This window comes from Dreissena polymorpha, chromosome 13 (assembly GCF_020536995.1).
Source record: "Dreissena polymorpha isolate Duluth1 chromosome 13, UMN_Dpol_1.0, whole genome shotgun sequence".
Classification (NCBI taxonomy): domain Eukaryota; kingdom Metazoa; phylum Mollusca; class Bivalvia; order Myida; family Dreissenidae; genus Dreissena; species Dreissena polymorpha.
The window spans coordinates 49,804,620-49,827,811 of NC_068367.1; the positions used below are offsets into that span (position 1 = coordinate 49,804,620).

Here is a 23,192-nt window from a genome sequence, read left to right on the forward strand (position 1 = left end):
CAGTTTTCCAAATTTTCGACCACCTTGATTGATTTCACGCGTCTTTTATCCGCTATTCACAAGTTTTTGACACTAGGTCTGACATGCAATAAATTGGTCTTTTTATTGAGAGCGTGAAATTGGTTCACGCGACCATAACATCCGTCAAATTTTGTTGTTTGGACAAAAAAGACTGGCCCCTGGCTTAACACAGACTTTTAAAGAGCAGAAATGAACGGGCGGATCTGAACTGGCCACCAACGGCAGGTTGGCCGCTTAGCTCATGTGGCCGTGCCCTCACGTTTTTCTGTATAAGATCATATGTTCAATGCTGCTATGGCTTACATACATTAAAATATAAAATGAACAAAATTTACCTCGGATCAGTTTATCCAGAATGTTAGCATACTTAGGTGGCAACGACATATCTTCAAGGATACCAGCTTGATTACCAGGGTTACCAAGTTCTTCAAGGTCGTCACTGGGAGAACCAAGGTCACCAGAATCAATTACCTCTTCTACAAAGGAAATTGTCAGGTTTCTCTATCAAATGGTGAGCATGAAAACTCTTGCATCTTGGCCTGAATTCATTAACCCATATTTTAAAACTTAAACACAAAAGAATATACTTAGTACCAAGAAAATTCAGAGTTTGATTATACATAGGCTACAAATGATGCTAAAGCAATTAACCCTTTGCATGCTGGGAAATTTGTCGTCTGCTTAAATGTCGTCTGCTGAATTTATAAAATTAGCATTTTCTTCAATTTTTTTCAAATAATACTATCAGAATAGCAAACAGTTTGAATCCTGATGAGACGACACGTTCTGTGGCGTCTCATCTGGATCAAAACTGTTTGCAAAGGCCTTTAAAATTTGGTTCCCGCACTGAAAGGGTTAACACGTGGCTCTCCATGAATAATATGGTAATATTAGGTGTGAGAAGCCATGCTAGACATAACATCCAAGAAGCTTTACCAAAGGGCATTTTTAAGAAAATACTTAATTTTAAGACTTAAAAGTAAGACTTGATTAGTAAATACGGGTCAGATATAACAAGAGATTGCCAAGCAATATGGTCCCCTACCGGTGAAATTCCACCATTGTCAGATTTTTAAAAATATATTTGTTGCCATATCAACCAGAATTCTTGACGTAGGAACAAAATGAAATGATGTCCATATTGCCATCCATCCATGTTTTAAGTTTCATGAAAAAATATGAAGAACTTTTTAAGTTATCGCAGGATCCAGAAAAGTGTGACGGACAGACTGACAGACTGACAGACAGAGCGCAAACTGTAAGTCCCCTCCGGTCTCACCAGTAGGGGACAAAAATATAATGGAGATACAACTGTTTGATGCTCAGCGATTGCAATGTTGTCAGAAAAACAGCATCAGCAACAGTGACATCAAACTTAATTAAAATGAACAGAAGAATATTGCTTGTTTTTCCTATTATTTGTTCATTTGAACTAATAATGATTGAAAAAGGTACATCATGAAAGGTAGTTTGTCAATAAGTTTTATAAAGCTGCATACAATTTACAACTTAACCTAACATATTTCATGATTATGACTCAAAATTAAAGACTTTAAAATATCTGACAGCTACAAACCTACCGACAATTGGTTTCATGGCATCTCTAGTTAAAATGAGTTCATGTAAAATAAAACACTGTTGGACATAACAAGCAGAAACTATTAAACAGTCAATTATCAATAAATAGAGGGACTTAAGTTTTCAGTTCAACAACAATAAGTCCCGATATTGAACTTGGCTAAGATATTATAACATCCTGGTTTTATCATCAATTTTAGTGAAGATTTGATGACAACAGTTGAACTTTTTTGCAGCTAAATAGGTTGTTTTTCATAATTCAAGGGCTATATATCATCTAAATCTCTGATAATAAGGTTGATTAAAAAACTAGACCTAGAACATAATTATAAAAAACAACATTAAAATTCTATTTTAAGTTACCGGGCTGAGAGAATCCAATCTGTTGTCCATCGCCATTTAACAAATTGTTGGGCTGTATGTCAAAATCCCTGAATTCATTGTTTGGTCGGACATAGCTGCTTGTTTGGCCATTGTTGTTAAGCACCCTCTGAAAGTTAAGTGAGCCTGAATCTAGAAGTTCGGAAAGTTTGGACCTGTGAGACGTGGGCTTTCGTGTCGATTCCAAATACTTCCTGACAAGCTGCAAGTCCTCTAAGGGAATTCTGGTATTCTCCCATTCAGCAACAGGGTCTTGGGGACTATTAAAATATTTTGGAGACATTGCAAACGGATCATCTTGGGGGTAATATCCGTATGGGAAAATGCCATCTTTGAAGGGATCCCAGTAACGCTTATGCAATTTCTCATTTTTATCGAAGTACTTATGTACTCGTACAATTTCATCGCGTTTCTGGGAATTTGGGATCAGGGAGATTTCATCAAAATTGTTAACCGGATCAAGACCTCTGTTTAAGCTTTCATCGTAGAGCTCAGCTATGACTGCGTTGACTTCGTCTGAAACTGGTTTATTTTTGGCGTAGAGCAGGTCATAGCAAACAAGCTTGCTGAACGGCTCTTTGGATGCCAGGGAGAGTATGACGTTTTGAACGATGCATTGCGTATAGCCATCCCCCCAAGTGAAACCGGATAGAACCAGTTTTCCAGTTTCATCACCAAGCTTCATCAGGTCATGTTCACTGAGTTGGAACGCGAAGCTGTCTGGAAAATTGCTGCCCCCACATGTCCCATAGAGAAGGTCTGGAATTGAAATAACAGGCCCTGATTGCACTGTAATCAACGTATGTTAAAAATTTCTATATAATTTTTTCAGTTGCTTACTTTTGGTTGGGGGGGGGGGGGGGGAACTTCTGGCTTAGGATCTCAATTTTGTCACCAAACATTTACAAAAATATTACTTGTAAACCATGGTAAATTGAAATTTTCAGTCTTTATATATGGGTGAAAATGTGGACAATTAAAAACAATTAATTCATTTTGGCAAACATAAGGGTGTCAAAACAATTATAGCGTCAATAAATTACTTAAATTACTTCTCATTTAAGTGTCTAAAAATACCCAGCACTGCTTTTTCAAAGGCATAACAGCCATGTAAAAATACCCTACACTGCTTTGTCACAGGCATAATGGCCATGTAAAGATGACCTGCACTGCTTTGTCTCAGGCATTACAGCCATGTAAAAATACCCTCCACTGCTTTGTCATAAGCATAACAACCATGGAAAGTAACATGCAGTGCTTTGTCATAAGCATAACAGCCATGGAAAAGTACCATGCACTGCTTTTTACAGGCATAACAGCCATGTAAAAAAACCATGCACTGCTTTGTCTCAGGCATAACAGATATGTAAAAATACCCTGCACTGCTTTGTCACAGGCAAACAGCCATGTTAAATACCCAACACTGCTTTGTCACAGGCATAACAGCCATGTAAAAATACCATGCACTGCTTTGTCACAGGCATAACAACCATGTAAGGGCCCTAAGGCGCTCACCTGAGACCCAAAGGAACTAAACTATTCTGGGAAGGTGGAGTTCAAAATAATAAAAGTACTTCCTACAGACGGGCGTACATACTTAACTTGCGCTTTATAGTTTGATTATTTAGTGTAAAATCTTCAAAAGAGGACGAGTGCTGAGCAGACAGGCGGTATTACAGACTTAGTGTGCTCTATTATTAAAATACGTTTTCACTGTTCTTCCATTCAAAGTTATTTAGAACAATGATACTCTGATTTTCAAGTAATACTGCATTTCACATATCATACATGATGTACATCTGTATATAAAATTAATTAGAATAATTGTATTTCTGACTTTTACATAATACTGTATTTCACATATCATCCATGTCGGCCTACATGACGTTTGTATATCAATCTGTATTTATGATTTAAAATGAAATTTCATACTTCATTTAAGAGTTAATTTTTGTTAATTATTCACATTTGTAAGTGTTGTTTGTAAACAATTCCTCTACGCTTCTACTCTTTATTTACAACCAATGCAAAACCAAACTGCATTTTAATTGTGAAATTTTTTCTCAAATACAAGCTGCATTTAATATCATAAGTATCGCAAATAATTGGTTTTAAGTGCATTTTCTCTATCTCTTTAATTCTTGAACAAAGTATATCTGTGATATGATATGTGTACATGTAGACACGATAGTTTTTTGTCAATAATGTTCAACAGTAAAGTTGGAGAATATTTCAATCTATTTTTTATTGATCAATATAATTGCATTTTGACAACAGTTGTTGTCTAAGCTGTAAAGGATATTTTTACGTACATATCTTTACTTTTTCTTCTCGATATTTATAATATACACTGGGACTTTGTGATAGTTATAAGTTAAATAATAGCCATATTGAGTAAGTTCAATCAGGCATCACTGTACTTAAAGCTAAGAAATATGAAATATCACGCCCATTAAATTTATATATATTGTATAAACCTTTCGTGGAAATATATAAGTACATAATTTTGCTGTTTCAAGAGCTTGCTTCAATGTTGTAATCTGTTCTTTTTATGCAGTCAGCATGCTGATTTTTATACGAAAATAAATGCCAGACAGATGTATTTATGTGTTTATCTCTATATTGATACCACTGTATAGCAATTGCTGTTCCATGCTGTTCACTGCAAAGGGCTGTAAACAATGGGTTAGGCATCAAGCAACTGTCAGAGATAATGAGGTACCTGCTGTGGCGTATGGTTATTTCATTGATCTGCAGCAGGTCTAAATTACATGCAACAAAATGTGTGAAAAGTGGCCAGCACAGGAATTTGGGGCCTGACTCTAAACTGTTATATACAGTTGTTTCTCCCCTAAGTAATTTTCTGTGAAATCGATATTACTACTTAAAATTTTGAGATTATTTAATAAAGGGTTTTCAGATGGCTAAAATACGTTTGTTCCACTTCATCCCCAACCAATCATCAACATAATAATCCTCTGTTATTATGGCCATGTTTTTCAAATGTTCACGACCATTTTCAAACTCGTCCTAGGTATCCACATAACCAATGTTTTGACCAAATTTCATGATGATTAGGCAAAAAAAGTGACTTCTAGAGTGTTCACAAGCTTTTTTACTATATAAATATAAGGAAAAAGACCCCGCCTGGCAGCCATGTTTTTTACCGATCTGAACCATTTTCAAACTCAACCGTCGTATCCAGGAAACAAATGTTCTGACCAAATTTCATGAAGATTTGACCAAAAATGTGACTTCTAGAGAGTTTTCAAATGTTTTCACTATATACACATAGAGAAAACTGCCCCGCCCCCTGGCGGCCATGTTTTTTCACCGATCTGGACCATTTTCGAACTCATCGGAGATATCAATACAACCAATGTTTTGACCAAGATTCATGATGATTGGGCAAAAATTGTGACTTCTAGAGTGTTCACAAGGTTTCTATATAGCCATATAAGGAATACTGCCCTGCCCCCTGGTGGCCATGTTTTTCAACGGACCAGAACAATTTTTGAACTCAACCAACATATCATTAAGACAAACATTTTGGCAAAATTAACATGAAGATTGGGCATTAAATGTGACTTCTACAGTGTTCACAAGGTTTTTCTATTTTTTTACCTATTGACCTTGTTTTTGACCCAGCATGACCCAGTTTCGAACTCAGTCGAGTCATCATCGGGACAAATGTTCTGACCAAGTTTCATGAAGATCGGATAAGAAACATGGCCTCTAGAGTGTTCACAAGGTAAAATGTTGAGGACGCACGCACCACGCACGCACGACGGACAAAAGGGGATCCCAAAAGCTCACCATGAGCACGTTGTGCTCAGGTGAGCTAAAAATACCCTTCACTGCTTTGGCACAGGCATAACAACCATGTTAAACTACTGGCACTGCTTTGGCAAAGGCATAACAGCCATCTAAAAATACCCTGCACTGCTTAATCACAATCATAACAGCCATGTAAAAATATCCTGCACTGCTTTGGCAAAGGCATAAAAGCCATGTAAAAATACCATGCACTGCTTTGTCACAGACAAAACAGCTATGTAAAAATTCCCTAAAATGCTCTGTCACGGGCATAACAGCCATGTAAAAATACCCTGCACTGCTTTGTCATAGGCAAAACAGCCATGTAAAAATACCCTGCACTTCTTTGTCACAGGCATAACAGCCATATAAACAAGAAATTAGTGAAACTGATGGGTGCTCCCCCATGATGCGCTTTGTCAATCTATGTGTTAACAAGAGATTGTCAAGCAATATGGTCCCCAACCGGTGAAACTCCACCATTGTCAGCAATTTTATTTCTTTTTTTATTTGTTGCCATAGCAACCAGAATTTTTGACGTAGGCACAAAATGAAATGACGTGCATAATCTTCAAATTGCCATCTATCCATGCCTCGGTGACCTTGACCCCAGTGACCTCAAACCTCATCAAAAGGTAGAGGCCCATGCAAGGTACCTACATGCCAAATATGAAAGAGATCGGTAAAGTATTGAAGGTGCTATGAGAAACTGTTACAAAAGCGGGACGAAAATATATTAATAGCCTTGGTGACCTTGAGCCCAGTGACCTCAAACCTCATCAAAAGGTAGAGGTCCATGCATGGTACCTACATGGCAAATATGTAAGAGATCAGTAAAGTATTGAATGCCCTATGAGAAACTGTAAGAAAAGCGTGACAGAAAATCTATTATCTGCCTTGGTGACCTTGAGCCAGTGACCTCAAACCTCATCAAAAAGTAGAGGTCCATGGAAGTTACCTACATGCCAAATATGAAAGAGATCGGTAAAGTAACAAAAGCATGACGGAAAATGTATTATTAGCCTCAGTGACCTTGACCTTGATCCCAGTGACCTCAAACCTCATCAAAAGGTAGAGGTCCATGCAAGGTACTTACATGCCAAATATGAAAGAGATCGGTAAAGTATTGAAGGTGCTATGAGAAACTGTAACAAAAGCATGAACAAACAAGATGCGTTTGTGAAACACAATGTCCCCCTATATGACGTTTGACCTTGGAGGATGACCTTGACCTTGTGAAGGATGACCTTGACCTTGACCTTTTACCACTCAAAATGTGCAGCTCCATGAGATACACATGCATGCCAAATATCAAGTTGCTATCTTTAAAATTGCAAAAGTATTCATAAAATAAGCGATTTGGGCCACATATATTTGACCTCTGACCTTGAAGGATGACCTTGACCTTGACCTTTCACCACTCAAAATGTGCAGCTCCATGAGATACACATGCATGCCAAATATCAAGTTGCTATCTTCAATATTGCAAAAGTATTCATAAAATGAGCGATTTTGGTCACATATATTTGACCTCTGACCTTGAAGGATGACCTTGACCTTGACCTTTCACCACTCAAAATGTGCAGCTTCATGAGATACACATGCATGCCAAATATGAAGTTGCTATCTCCAATATTGCAAAAGTTATTGCAAAATGTTAAAGTTGGGCCAAACAGACCAACAGACAGACAGGGCAAAAACAATATGTCCCCCACTACTATAGTGGGGGACATAAAAATCTATTATTAGCCTCAGTGACCTTGACCCCAGTGACCTCAAACCTCATCAAACGGTAGAGGTCCATGCAAGGTACCTGTATTCCAAATATGAAAGAGATCGGTAAAGTAATGACGGTGCTATGAGAAACTGTAACAAAAGTGTGACGGAAAAATCTATTATTAGCCTCGGTGACCTTAACCCCAGTGACCTCAAACCTCATCAAATGGTAGAGGTCCATGCATGGTACCTAAATGCCAAATATGAAAGAGATCGGTAAAGTATTGAAAGTAGTATGAGAAACTATAACAAAAGTGTGACGGAAAAATCGATCATTAGCCTTGGTGACCTTGACCCCAGTGACCTCAAACCTCAGCAAAAGGTTGAGGTCCATGCAAAGTACCTACATGCAAAATATGAAAGAGATTGGTAAAGTATTGAAGGTGCAATGAGAAACTGTAACAAAAGTGTGATGGAAAAATCTATTATTAGCCTCGGTGACCTTGACCTCAAACCTCATCAAAAGGTAGAGGTCCATGCAAGGTACCTACATGCCAAATATGAAAGAGATCAGTTAAGTATTGAAGGTGCTATGAGAAACTGTAACAAAAGTGTGACGGAAGTAAGGAAGTAAGGAAGGAAAAACTGGCAACTATATGCTCCCCGAAAATTTTCGGGGAGCATAAAAATACCCTGCACTGCTTTGGCACATGCATAACAACCATGTAAAAATATCAAGCACTACTTTGTCATAGGCATAACAGGGAACATAACTCAGGCAAAAGTGGGTGAATAATGTAAAAATCTACAAATCATGGTGGTGACGTTTTGTTTTTTTTGTTTAAATTTAATCCCTAGGGAAATGCAAAAGATTCTGGTTCCACAAACTTAAAAAACATGTGAAGCTTTTTCTGTTAAAAGGGCTCAGTTCAAAAAGCTCAGCTCAGGTTTAAAAAGGTGCCTAGCAAAATGTTCACTTCATGGTCATGACATATTTAAAGTTTCAATTCAAAACCTTAAGAATTGTAGAAGAAGTAATTAGTTCACTCAACAAGCTTATACAATTTATGCGGGCAAACCCATTTTCATTACTGCTGATGTTTTGTAAATTAACCTTCAATGTCAATCTAAACTTTCGATATCATAAAAAATAATAACTAGTTTAAACAATGCTTTCATTTGCCCAATCAATTACAAATAAGAAATAATACCACCCCCAAATTACAATTAATCAATGTCTGATTAAGATTTGCTTTAAGCATTAATATTAAATGACCCAGCAACAATGCTTAAACCACATTTGATTTGCATCCGGAGAACATAGTTCTCATGCAATAAGCTGCAAGTTTCAGAGCTCCAGATAAGGTTTTGTGAAATTCTTAACGTTACTACCAGATTTTCAAAAATAATTCTTAACTCTGAAATTTTATTCTTCACGTTACTGCTAAGTTTTGGAAAATAATTCTTAACTTTTCTAAATGACCTAAAAATAAATAATAATGGTTATTTTCAAGCAAAAAATCAAAATAAACATACTAGCAACTTAATTTAAACGAGTTCAACAGTGTCTATTCAGTATTATACAATTTTATTTTTCAAATACCTTCATATGCCCAAACTGTGCTTAGATTGCATGCCTTCAATGAATTTTTCGGCGTTAGCTGTATACGCCAGCTTTTCACCTTAGCCTGACCTTTGTTAGTGTCCAATAGAATTCATATAAAACTTCCCGCGGCCAAGTACAGATGAATACACTTCATTGACTGCATTGGCTGATTTGATAATACCACTAGAACATTGGAAACATGTCCGCGTCTTTGTAACACTGTTTTACTGCGTGTTCAGCATGAAACAGTTTTATCTCTAATGAAAAGGCTTAATAGATAGAACAGTTTTATACTCAATCTCGACATCAATACAGTTTGTGCGTGCACCTTTTATTTTCAGAGGATTTTCAACGCGAGAACGTTGTGTACTTAAACGCCATGTTCTCATATTTAGTACTGACTTCCATATTCCTGTCAACATGTTATATGTAAAAGTATAAAGAGCAGTGGAAGCGATGCCTCACTTTAATGTATTGCATTTCAACCCGCGAGGTATAAGGGGTCAGTTCGCGGTTTGAATGTCAGAGTTTATATACAGGTCAGACCTTATGTGCTGTTCGGAGTTCGCGGTCAGTAACATAATAGTTATATAATAAAAACGCTATAGCGTGAACTGGAATTTTCTTTACCACCAGAAAGATGTGTAATGAAGATATCCAGCGATATTATTTTATGGCATGTCAATAATAGATTCTTAATGTGTTTTTAACAATACCATGATAAATATTATTTTTAATTAATTAACAAGAATTATTCCATCATATTTACTAATGTATTATTGCAGCATATTGACTAATGTATTAAGTATGAGCGCGATGATTCTCGATACTGTAAATAATCGAATCAAATACACGTAGCAATGCCCGATAAACCACTCAAACAGGTTTGTTCGAAGAACGCGCGTATACATATTTAAAATATGTACGGAGACTTCGCGTGTGGCCGGTTGACTTTGGTTTTCTGTTTTGTATCTATAGGTTTATGACCAGCAATATGTAATAATGTAAAATAAGCCGCGAAAACTCCGCGTAACATCCCGTACTGCGTTTGATGCAGCTAAAAACTGCACAGAAAAAGATATAAGCTATCCTTGATCTCATTCATTTAAATCTTTACCTTCCATAAACTCCAACCACAATCAACGCCGTATATCTTTTTTAAAGATATTTCTTGTTACATATTTCACAATTAAAACGGGTATCCCCTTCAATCTTTTCAAAGATTGGCCACAGGAATTGTCCCTTCCACTCGTTCAATGTTTTTTTGTTTAAGTTTGGACCCGTCGTGTCGCGTTTTTTTTTAGCTTTTCCGACTGTTTCGGCAACTGAACATACAACATCGTATAAGATATTCTCTATAATGTCTTTCTTAACATTCAACTTCGGCTCACTTTGCAAACAATATGTTAAAAGCATGTTTTTGCACGACTTGCAGGTTTTTTGGGACGCTCTCTGGGCGCCGCCATTGTTTTCTGACAGATAGACTGTACACGCCGCTTTTATTGGAAAAAATGCGCTTTGTTAAACAAACCCGATAACCATTTTATATAAGCATCGAAAAGATCTTTAATACGCGAAAAGAACTCAATAAAAATCGATACGAACCGATGTAAAAATAATATTCGTAACTTGATTTTGTAATTCTTAATGGTACGACAAGATTTTAAAATAAATGTGTAACGGACTTGAAAATAATTCGTAATTGCGAAAATACGACCCTTATCTGGAGCTCTGAGTTTAATGTAATAAGGGACAAAAGTTTACGCATAAATTGGATTTTAGCTAAGAAGAGACTTTCTTTACATAAAACATACAACACAAGTGGAAAGTGTATTCTCTGATTAGCCTGTGCAGACTGCACCATCTTACCAGGGAAAATCTTTAAGCACATGCATTTAATCCCATTTTCCCAGAGCTAGGCTAATATATGTGTTTTCGTCTTTGGGAAATCAGCCTTTACAGGCTTTTTCCGCCCTATGCCATGGGTCCGAAATTCAGCCCCATTCCCAATGCAAATCTGGTTGTTTTTTTTCCCAATTGAAAAAAAATATTCCCAATTCCAAAAAAAAAAAAAAAAAAAATTTTTTTTTTTTTTTTTTACCTTAAAATATTTAAGTTAACCTGATCCGTTGTAGAAAATAGAAAATGTTTCATAATTAAATTATCTGTTGCCTTGAATTTGTTTTAAAAAACTGTAAAATATGTAAATGATTATTTAAGACTTTCCTTATTTTCCTCAAAATCCGGCGCTTCGCACGATTTTTTTCACCTCAAAAAAGGCCAGGCCTTTTCCCCAAATTCAGATTTAAAAACCTGCACTTATCTCACATGTTCATAATACTTTGTAAAATTTTAATAATAAGTTATCAAAATAGTCATTATTTACCAGTTAACGGCTTCTTTGAAATATAAGAAACACTATTTACATGCCATAATTTTTCCCAATTGAGCCAATTTTGCGAATAATTTTTTTCCCAAAATGGGGGTTTTCACGACGCGAAATTCCCAAAATTTCAGTGTGGCGTATTCCCAAAATGGAGCGGAAAAAGCCTGCTTTATGACACATCTGTGATTTTTATTTTCTCAATTCATATTGACTACCAATTAAATTAATATTACACTACCTTTACAGTTATCCCATATAAGCCTCATTTTTCATATGTCGATATTTAACCTTGGAGTGGAGTGATGCTGTTGATTTGAAGTTATTAGATAAAATGTATTTACGTCTTGTTCAACATGTGAATCGTTGCAAGTGAAGCAAAGTTTTTCGTTTAAGGTTGCAAGTAAAAATGTGATGACATAAAGCTATTGTATAATTTTTGTGATGTAGACAATTCTACTTCCAAATTTTACAACTTTTAAAACTTGGATGCCAAAGTGTTTTCGATTCAATCAGGCAATCAAGTTTCCAGAAGGCTGCAGAAGCATTAAAATCAGACACAGTATGGTCTCTGATTTATGTGAAGAGACACCAAAACATCCCAATTACCTCGAATTCATTTTTGAGCACCATTCCAGAGCCGAATTGAGGGCGGATTTATGTAACATTGTCCATCAACACAAGAAAAATTCCAGATTTCATTTTGCCAACAGCTAGTGGTAACCTTGCAAGACAGGGGAGGTAATTGTTGTGGGGATTATGCAGTCTATTAACAAAGGGAGAATACTCTTTGTGTAGCATTCTTGTAGTAAATGTTTGACTTACCATCTATACATGGCAGCCTGCTGTCACAAATATCACGGGAAAACAGGCAGCCTGAAAATAGAAAAACAAATCATTTAAACCAAATAACAATAAACAATTATTAATAATTGTGGTTGAGAGAGAATTTCGAATTCATTGCTTCATGGACATTGTCTTTTTAGAAAAGTCATATTGTGTGATAAAGACTAATTTCTGGTTGTAAAGCCAAAACTGTATTATAAACTGTATGTTAATCTTCAAAATATTTGTTAATACTGGAAAGTGCGTCTAATTGAGAAATTTATTGCAGCCTGTCAAGGAAGTTGACATCAAGATTTGATTCTGATGGTTTTCCTGCAACCAAACAGTCTCAACAGAAAGCAAAACATAACTAGAAATGGCGCGGCAGAGGCCGACGCGTATCCCCACGCCGAATGCTTGACCTAGGTGTGCCCCAGGGTTGGTAATGGGGCCATGCATAGCTGAGATTGACCGTATTGTCATAAGAGAAGTTCATCATCAATTAGAAGTGAATTGGTGTAGAAATGAAGAAGTTATAGTAAAAGGCAATTTTGGGTGGGTGTGACATATGTGGGCAGGGCGCCCCAGGGTTGGTAATTGTGCCATGCATAGTTGAGATTGACCGTATTGTCATAAGAGAAGTTCAGTATCAATTTGAAGTAAATCGGTGTAGAAATGAAGAAATTATAGTAAAAGGCAATTTTGGGCGGGTGTGGTCTATGTGGGCGGGGCCCCAGGGTTGGTAATGGGGCCATGCATAGTTGAGATTGACCGTATTGTCATAAGAGAGGTTCAGTATCAATTTGAAGTGAATCGGTGTAGAAATGAAGAAATTATAGTAAAAGGCAATTTTGGGTGGGTGTGGTCTATGTGGGCGGGGCGCCCCAGGGTTGGTAATGGGGCCATGCATAGTTGAGATTGACTGTATTGTCATAAGAGAAGTTCAATATCAATTTGAAGTGAATCGGTGTAGAAATGAAGAAATTAAAGTAAAGGCAATTTTGGGTGGGTGTGGTCTATGTGGGCGGGGCCCCAGGGTTGGTTATGGGGCCATGCATAGTTGAAATTGACCCTAATGTCATAAGAGAAGTTCAGTATCAATTTGAAGTGAATCCGGGTAGAAATGAAAAAATTATAGTAAATGGAATTTTTTGGTGGGTGTGGCCTATGTGGGCGGGCGCCCCAGGGTTGGGATTGGGGCCATGCATAGTTGAGATTGACCCTAATGTCATAACAAAAGTTCAGTATCAATTTGAAGTGAATCCGTGTAGAAATGAAAAAATTATAGTAAAAGGAAATTTTTTGTGGGTGTGGCCTATGTGGGCGGGGCGCCCCAGGGTTGGGAATGGGGCCATGCATGGTTGAGATTGACCGTATTGTCATAAGAGAGGTCCAGTATCAATTTGAAGTGAATCGGTGTAGAAATAAAGAAGTAAATGTAAAATAACCTAAAAAAATGAGTGATAATTTCTGACGCAGCCCCACCCCAACCGCTATAACTTTTGACCCAGGGGTCAGATCAAAATTCCAAATAGTGCAGGGTCGCACATATGCTCATAGCTACCATGTGTGTAAGTTTCAAGGTTCTAGTGCTTTTAGTGTAGGAGGAGATAGTGGCCAGGACGGACGGACAGACAGACGGACGGACGGACGGACGGCGGAGATAACCACAATATCCCCACCTTTTTTTCAAAAAGCGTGGGGATAATAAAATAAAAAGAATATTGTGCATTAAGTGTAACCCCACGTCCCGGACTTCACAGGCTAATCTGGGACAACACTTAACGCACATGCATTAATCCTGGTTTTCCCACAGTGCCTCTAACTTAGATAAAAACAACAGGCCCCAGTGGATTAAGTGGATTGGGCTGTGCTTCTAATGCAGAGCTCCAGATAAGGGTCGTATTTTCGTAATTACGAATTATTTTAAAGTCCGTTACGTATTTATTTTAAAATTTTGTTGTACCATGAAGAATTACAAAATCAAGTTACGAATATTATTTTTACATCGGTTCGTATCGATTTTTATTGAGTTCTTTTCGCGTATTAAAGATCTTTGCGGTGCTTATATAGAATGGTTATCGTGTTTGTTTAACAAAGCGCATTTTTTCCAATAAAAGCGGCGTATACAGTCTATCTGTCAAAAAACAATGGCGGCACCCAGAGAGCGTCCTAAAAAAACTGCAAAACGTCCAAAAACACGCTTTTAACATATTGTACGCAAAGTGAGCCGAAGTTAAATGTTTAGAAAGACATTATAGAAAAGATCTTATACGATGTTGTATGTTCAGTTGCCGACACAGTCGGAAAAGCTAAACAAAAACGCGACACGACGGGTCCAAACTTAAACACACAAAAAACATTGAACGAGTGGAAGGAACAAGTCCCGTGGCTAATCATTGAAAAGATTGAAGGGGAGACCCGTTTTAATTGTGAAATATGTAAAAATTCATCTAAGGCATGCAATCTAAGCACAGTTCAGGCATATGAAGGTATTTGAAAAATAAAATTGTATAATACTGAAAAGACACTGCTGAACTCGTATAAATTAAGTTGCTAGTATGTTTATTTTGATTTTTTTGCATGAAAATAACCATTATTATTTATTTTTAGGTCATTTAGAAAAAATAAGAATTATTTTCCAAAACTTAGTAGTAACGTTAAGAATAAAATTTCAGAGTTAAGAATTATTTTTTTAAATCTGGTAGTAATTTAAGAATTTCACAAAACCTTATCTGGAGCTCTGTTATGGTTTCATGCCTGGGGAGTGTTTGCATGCAGGACAGAAAAAGCTTTAAATTGCCTTTCTCTGTCACATTAGTCTCAGTGAGAAAATTACATCTCTTAAAGAATTTGGTTTTATCAAGTTTTTTTTACATGCCATATAAACAAAGTAAACCTCTTCGTTTTCAGATTAAATTTTACACAAGTTGGTTTGATAAATTGATGTTTGTTGTTCTTCAAACACCAAGGATATAAATGAACATGAGCCATCTAGCCCTTGACCCCTAGAACTTGTGGTAGGCCCTTTAATGTCAGAACAAACCCCATATGTCCTCTCAACAGGACTTATTGAAAGTGCATGTTTAGACAACTGTGTTAAACATGTAAGTTGTGTTAAACATTAGGTTTATAACCCTAAATGCCCTTCAATATGAAAGCATCTCAGGTAAATACCAAAACATGAAAAAACAAGAGCTGTCTCCATCGGAAGACATATGCCCTCAAAAAACGCTTTTTCGAAAACTAAACACAGATTTCGAAACCTAAACGCTGACCCTAAGTTCAAGTTCAAGCTCAAAGGGGTCAAAATTTGTGTGTGTATGAAAAGGCCTTGTCCATATACACATGCATACTAAATATGAATGTCTGAATCAACATAGAAGTTACAAGCATTTTTCGAAACCGAAATGCAAAAGTGCGACAGACGGCCAGAAAGATGGACGGACAGTGTGACTGCTATATGCCATCCTACCGGGGGGCATAAAAAAGTAAAGTTTTGATATAGGACAATAACAATCCAACATGCACAACTTCGTAACATAAGGAAAAAAACTCAATTTTTCGATGGTTCAAGGGCCGTAACTCAGGAGTGTCTTAGTCAATTTGGCTGATTATCAAACTTGACCTAGATCTTATGACCTGACACATTTTCATGAAGTGCCGCAGAGATCCTATGACATTGGCTCAAGTTATTGAGCGGAAACGAGAAAAAACACAATTTTTCTATGATTCAAGGGCCGTAACTCAGGAGTGTCTGAGTCAATTTGGCCGATTATCAAACTTGACCTAGGTGTTATTGCCCTACACATTTTTATGAAGTGTGACAGAGATCCTATGACATTTGCTCGAGTTATTGAGCAGAAACGAGTTCGCTCACCTGAGAGGAGTCGGTTCATTCAATCTTTACCAAATGTCAAACTTGACCTAGATATTGTCCAGACAAACATCCTGGACAAGTTTCATCATTATTTCATCTGCTAGTCATGATCAATGTACCTATGAAGTTTCATGATCCTAGGCGTAAGCATTCTTGAGTTATCATCCGGAAACCATTTTTCTAAGTTAAGTCACCGTGACCTTGACAGCCATTGTGTGAATACGTTTTTTGGCACTGTGACCTTGACCTTTGACCTAGTGACCTGATAATCAATAGGGGTCATCTGCGAGTCATGATCAATATACCTATGAAGTTTCATGAACATAGGCATAAGCGTTCTTGAGTTATCATCCAGAAACCATTTTACTATTTCAGGTCACTGTGACCTTGACCTTTGACCTAGTGACCTGAAAATCAATAGGGGTCATCTGCGAGTCATGATCATTGTACATATGAAGTATTATGATCCTAGGCATAAGCGTTCTTGAGTTATCATCCAGAAACCATTTTACTATTTCAGATCACAGTGACCTTGACCTTTGACCTAGTGACCTGAAAATCAATAGGGGTCATCTTCGAGTTATGATCAATGTACCTATGAAGTTTCATGATCCTAGGCATAAGCGTTCTTGAGTTACCATCTGGAAACAATTTTTCTATTTTGGGTCACCGTGACCTTGACCTTTGACCTAGTGACCTGAAAATCTGTAGGGGTCATCTACGAGTCATGATCAATGTACCTATGAAGTTTCATGATCCTAGGCCTAAGCGTTTTTGAGTTATCATCCGGAAACCATTTAACTATTTTGGGTCATCGTGACCTTGACCTTTGACCTAGTGACCTAAAAATCAATAGGGCTCATCTACGAGTTATGATCAATGTACCTATGAAGTTTCATGATCCTAGGCCTAACGGTTCTTGAGTTATCATCCGAAAACAATTTTACTATTTCAGGTCATCATGACCTTGACCTTTAACCTAGTGACCTGAAAATAAATAGGGGTTATCTGCAAGTCATGATCAATGTATCTATGAAGTTTCATGATCCTAGGCATAAGCGTTCTTGAGTTATCATCCTGAAACCATTTTACTGCTTTGGGTCACCGTGAGCTTGACCTTTGACCTAGTGACCTGAAAGTCAATAAGGGTCATCTGCGAGTCATGATCAATGTATCTATGAGGATTCATGATCCTAGGCATAAGTATTCTTGAGTTATCATCCGGAAACCATTTTACTATTTCGGGTCATATTTACCTTGACCTTTGACCTAGTGACCTGAAAATCAATAGGAGTCATCTGTGAGTCATGATCAATGTACCTATGAAGTTTCATGATCCTTGGCATAAGCGCTCTTGAGTTATAATCCGGAAACCATCTGGTGGACGGACGGACCGACATGAGCAAAACAATATACCCCCTCTTCTTCGAAAGGGGGGGGGGGGGCATAATGAGAAAACTGCCCCCCTCCCATCAGCCATGTTATTCAACTGACCAGAACCATTTTTGAACTCAACTTTCGTATCAAGAAAACAAATGTTCTGAGCAAATTTCATGAAAATTGGGCCAAAAATGTGACTTCTACTATGTTCACATGTTTTCACTATATACATATATATATTGTTCACATGTTTTCACTATATACATATAGAGAAAAATGCCCTGCCCACTGGCGGCCATGTTTTTTCACTGATCCCAACCATTTTCAAACTCATCCGAGATATCAATAAAACCAATGTTTTAACCAACTTTCATGATGATTGGACAAAAATTGTGCCTTCTAGAGTGTTTACAATGTTTCTCTATAGCCAAATAGGGAAAACTGCCACTATATACATATAGAGAAAAATGCCCCGCCAACTGGCGGCCACGTTTTTTCACTGATCTCGACCATTTTTGAACTAGTCCGAGACATCAAGTGAACCAATGTTTTGACCATCTTTCATGATGATTGGGCAAAAATTGTGACTTCTAGAGTGTTTACAAGGTTTCTCTATAGCCAAATAAGGAAAACTGCCCCGCCAAATGGCGGCCATGTTTTTTAACTGACTTTTTGACTCAACCAAGATATCATTAAGACAAACATTTTGACAAATTTACATGAAGATTGGGCATGAAATGTGACTTCTACAGTGTTTACAAGGTTTTTCTTGTTTTTGACCTAGTGACCAAGTTTTTGACCTGGCACAACCCAGTTTCGAACTCGGCCGAGTTTTCATTGGGGCAAAGCTTCTGACCAAGTTTCATGAAGATGGGACAAGAAATGTGGTCTCTAGAGTGTTTACGAGCAAATGTTAATGGACGGACATACGATGGACAAAGACCGGTCACATAAGCTCACCTGAGCAATCAGGTGAGCTAAAAAAAAAACAATTTTACGATGATTCAAGGGCAGTAACTCAGGAGTGTCTGGGTCAATTTGGCCGATTATCAAATTTGACCTAGATGTTATTGCCTTACACATTTTCTTGAAATTTGGTGAAGATCTGATGACAATTGTTTGAGTTATTGAGCGGAAACGACAAAAAAAAAACAATTTTATGATAATTAAAGGGCCGTAACTCAAGAGTGTCTGGGTCAATTTGGCCGATTATCGAACTTGACCTTGATGTTATTGCCTTACACATTGTCATGAAGTTTTGTGAAGATCTGATGACAATTGCTTGACTTATTGAGCGGAATCTAATCTGGACGGACTGACTGACTGACTGAGGGACGGTGCGATTTTAATATGCCCCCAGAATCTATGTTCTGGGGGCATAAAAAGTCCCAAAAGTATTGAAAGTTTCACCTTCTTGTCTGTCTATCGCAAATTATGGCAACTCAGCAGAACCTCATTCTGGGAAAACCAGGCTTAATGCATTTACGTAAAGTGATGTACCTGATTAGCCTGTGATTAGCCTGTGCAATCCCCACAGGCTAATCAGGGACGACGCTTTCCGCTTTTATATCAATTTTGGTCTCTTGTAAACAAAAATTTAAGACAGAAAGTGTTGTCCTTGATATGTCTATACGCACTGCACAAGCTAATTTGGGGCAACATTTTACTTACATGCATTAAGCCCTATTTTCCCAGAACACTACTACAATTTCTCCATTACTCATATGGGAGAAGCTGCAGCAGCATTTAGGTCACTAAAAACATGTATTTAATATCTATGACATACTTGAAACCAAGATTTCTATGGTAACTGTCACTCCTAAATTGGAAAGTGAGATCCTATGGTGAAGGAAAAGCTGTTAAATGAAGGTAATGCAGCAGCAAAGTGAAAAAACCACCGGCAAATACATGCATTGATTTATAATTGGCTACAAAGCTGAAATTGACCTTATCGCAACATCCGGGCACTTGCGTCAGTTAGAGTTACATGCCCCTTGACGACGGTGAAAACAAAAGCGCTGTCGCCATTTTATTTGCATTGAAATATTTAACACTGCTCGCAATTTTCTTAAGTTAAGGCACATCTTCGCGACCATTTTTTAAGAATAAAAATACCCAGAAATAGAAATTCTTTCATAATAAATTTAATTTAATAAACGAACACAAATAAGGATGAAAACAAACAACCAATAAATTTTAAATATATGCAACATATAGAAGCTGATTTGAACCTCTATATTTTTACCTTATTACGTATTAAATTCTCATGATAAATGTTATTGTTTTTATTTAATTCACACCAATTTCGACACTTTTTGTTAGGTATTTAAATGCCCCTTTCTTCATCACAAACCGATTATCTCGTTATGATACTGTCCAGACAAAGAAAACACGGTGTCATAAAGCCAGCTGGGGACCTATACTTGGGGCTCTGTATAAACCACATGTGGTCATTAAACACAATTTATGATACCTCTATGTCATCTCTTGTCATACTGAGCAGTCATTTAAGCCAAATTTTAAATGCCGAAATAATTGAATATACAGTTGCTTTATAAAACACGTTGACACCTTAAATAAACATTTAATTAAATTAAATGCAATATTTTTCATTTGATTGTTTGCATCAGTCTTAAAATCGTGTAAGCTTTTGTATTCTGGTGTTTAATTGCCCCTTTGTTTTGCATAATCCGATTATCTCGTTTTGATCAAATATTGTCCAAACTTAACTGACAAAAAGGTGTCATAAACCACACTGGGTGGTCCAGACAGTGTCATTTAACACGATAGATGCCACCATGTCTCCTCTTTCTGGTAGTATTAAGCAGTCACTTGGATGAATAATTAACGCCGATGTACTTAACAGTTGCTTAAATTAGATATGTGACATATGGTCAAATATAAAGTCATGTCCAATTTAGATTATCAGAAATTTACATCGTAAAGATACTAGCCCGATTAATTTATTAAAGTATTTAATAATTATAAAATTAACGTAAAAAAACAAGTAACGTATTTAGCGTGTATCAGTTAATTAAAAAGACGTCATTCCGTATTAAGATTTAATGTTACGACAATAAACGATCGACATCATAAAAAAAGAAATTACGTTTGACAGCAACGGGGGTAAATAATGTTTGAAAAACAAATATTTATACAGATATATGTGTGTTAATTTTAATATTTGTCACTCGTACTCATTACAATGAACACAACTAAGGCTTTCAGTAAGTCATGTACCAGATGTCCCTACGTATTTTACAGCTTCACATTAGCATGATAAATTGACATAGTAGAAATATAATTATAATGTTCGAAGATGAATGAACCCTGAAAAGAACGACAATACTCATTACATCAACATCTACAAGGATACTCCCATTATTACAGAATAAACAAATTTACCCGGTGTCTCAGTGAGAAAGTTAATCATGAATGTCGCCGTACTCGATCATCGGCCACTTGGTCGGGTAATTTTTCCAACATCCAGCTTGCAATTTGTACGGACATTCTTTAAGTCCAATTAGTTTTATTTTCTGATCATAGTGGGCTTTCGAAGTGCAATCTAACCCTTCATAATAGTCAAAAGACATTTTAAACACCAATTACAGGACATTTAATTACCTATTGACTTCCCAATAGGAATGCAATTGACGAAATATCAGCAGAGGTGCTCAATCAGCGTAGTAAATCGACCGTATCTAGGGCATTGTTTTCACCGTCGCTAAGGGACTGCCCCTTTTGTGACGTCATCGCGATAAGGTCAATATCCAGAAAGTTTTATATTTTTCAAAGAAGATTATAAACATATAAATAAGAAAGCAATACTTTTGACATTAATTTCATTTCCTTGCACTATACAGTTACTCTGTGCACAGTGCTTTTATGAATTAAGATATAAAACCAATATCTCATGTTCATTTTTAATCTTGTTTTTATGAAGTCTGAATGTTATGTTGCTTATATTCAGCAAAATGTTCTCAGACATGGGACCAGACATAAAAAAAATTAGCATATTTGCTGTGCTCTGGGAAAAAGGGGCTTAATGCATTTGCGGAAAGTGCTGTCCTAGTTTAGCATGTGTAGTCTGCACAGGCTAATCAGGGACGGCACTTTCCGCATAAACTGGATTTTAGAAAAGATCTTTAAATGAACAAGAGATGTGTTTGTTAGAAACACAATGCCCCCTAATGCGCCGCTTTTTTTGTTGTTGACCTTTGACCTTGAAGGATGACTTTGACCTTTCACCACTCCAAATGTGCAGCTCCATGAGATACACATGCATGCAAAATATATAGTTGCTATGTTCAATATTTCAAAAGTTATTGCAAAACTTTACTGTAAGGTAAAAGTTTTGGGACAGAATGACAGACAGAGAGAAAGAAAGAAAGAAAGACAGACAGGCCAAAAACCATATACCCTCGATCTATCGATCCGGAAGCATAATAAATAAAAGTGGAAAGTGTCTTCCCTTATCAGCTTGTGCAGACTGCACAGGCGTTTGTGGGATTTTACCTCACGCACATGCATAAAACCCTATTTTCCCAGAGGGCAATCCATTTAGTAAGACTATAAGAAATAATATTTTTCTATCATGGTTTGTTGTCGAATAACCCACAGTAAGGAGTATAGATGCGTAGGGATTTAAATCACGAGTGCGAAGCACGATTGATTTGATAACACGCATCTATAATCATAGAAAATTATTATTTAGATTCTAACACAATTCTGATTGATTTGGTTCAAGCTTTTGGACGTGAACTATATTTTTCAATACTCGGCCCTTCTTAGTACAAAGTTCACTATTAAGTGACGTCATTGAATTGTACAAACATATATATGTCGTTTTCATTCATAAATATTTTGCAAATGATGTCACTTTCATTGAGGACAAAAATCACAGAAAACTAAATAATGTTATGTTTATTGATGCTACTGAAAAACTCACATGCTATAAATGTTTTCTTTATTACATTTCCTAACAAATAACATTCTTTGTAGGCGTGGATATGCCACTGATAATATCACCAAATATACAACTTGTTGTTTCATTGGATGGAAATTGGAATATTACTTCACCTTACCAAGAAAGACAGAAGGTAACCGTAACCATTAGGAAACTGAAATTGCTTTCTGATTTATATCCAAGTTTGTTTCTCTCCATTCACATTTCAATTAGTTGTTCACTGATTCGGGAATCATAGAGATTAGTTCTCCCGCTAATGTTCATTTCCTTCAGAAAAACACTTCATGCAAACAAAAAAACAAATAAATAACCAATACATTTTAAAAGAACTATTTTTAATTAGAAAATGTGGGAACAAAAGCCAATGACATTGCTTGGTACTAAAATGCTAATTGTTCAATACCCAGAAAAAGCTGCCAGTATAATATGTCAACGGGTTTCAAAACAGGATTGTTTTGGCCACATATGAAATATGTCCCAAAATTGGTCTTGTTCCTAACCTTTTCCCTTATCCCATTATTTTTAGAATTTCAGATTTTACACTCATCTCAAAAATGAACCCTTAATTGAGTTGCGTTCTGAGAAAACTGGGCATAATGCATGTGCGTAAAGTGTTGTCCCAGCTTAGCCTGTGCAGTCT

The 23,192-nt window shown here is 36.7% G+C and overlaps 1 protein-coding gene across 3 annotated transcripts in view; it reads right to left on the minus strand.

Annotated features, from left to right (window-relative positions):
• LOC127855320 (receptor-type tyrosine-protein phosphatase N2-like) overlaps nucleotides 1–23,192 on the minus strand; it is a 266,493-nt gene that overhangs the window by 164,983 nt on the left and 78,318 nt on the right. For all 3 annotated transcript variants that reach the window (XM_052390790.1, XM_052390792.1, XM_052390791.1), the window contains exons 2-4: nucleotides 12,327–12,377; nucleotides 1,963–2,739; nucleotides 357–497 (exon numbers count right to left, since the gene is read on the minus strand). In XM_052390790.1, coding sequence (XP_052246750.1) covers nucleotides 357–497; nucleotides 1,963–2,739; nucleotides 12,327–12,377 — 969 coding nt within the window. The remainder of the gene's footprint in view (nucleotides 1–356; nucleotides 498–1,962; nucleotides 2,740–12,326; nucleotides 12,378–23,192) is intronic.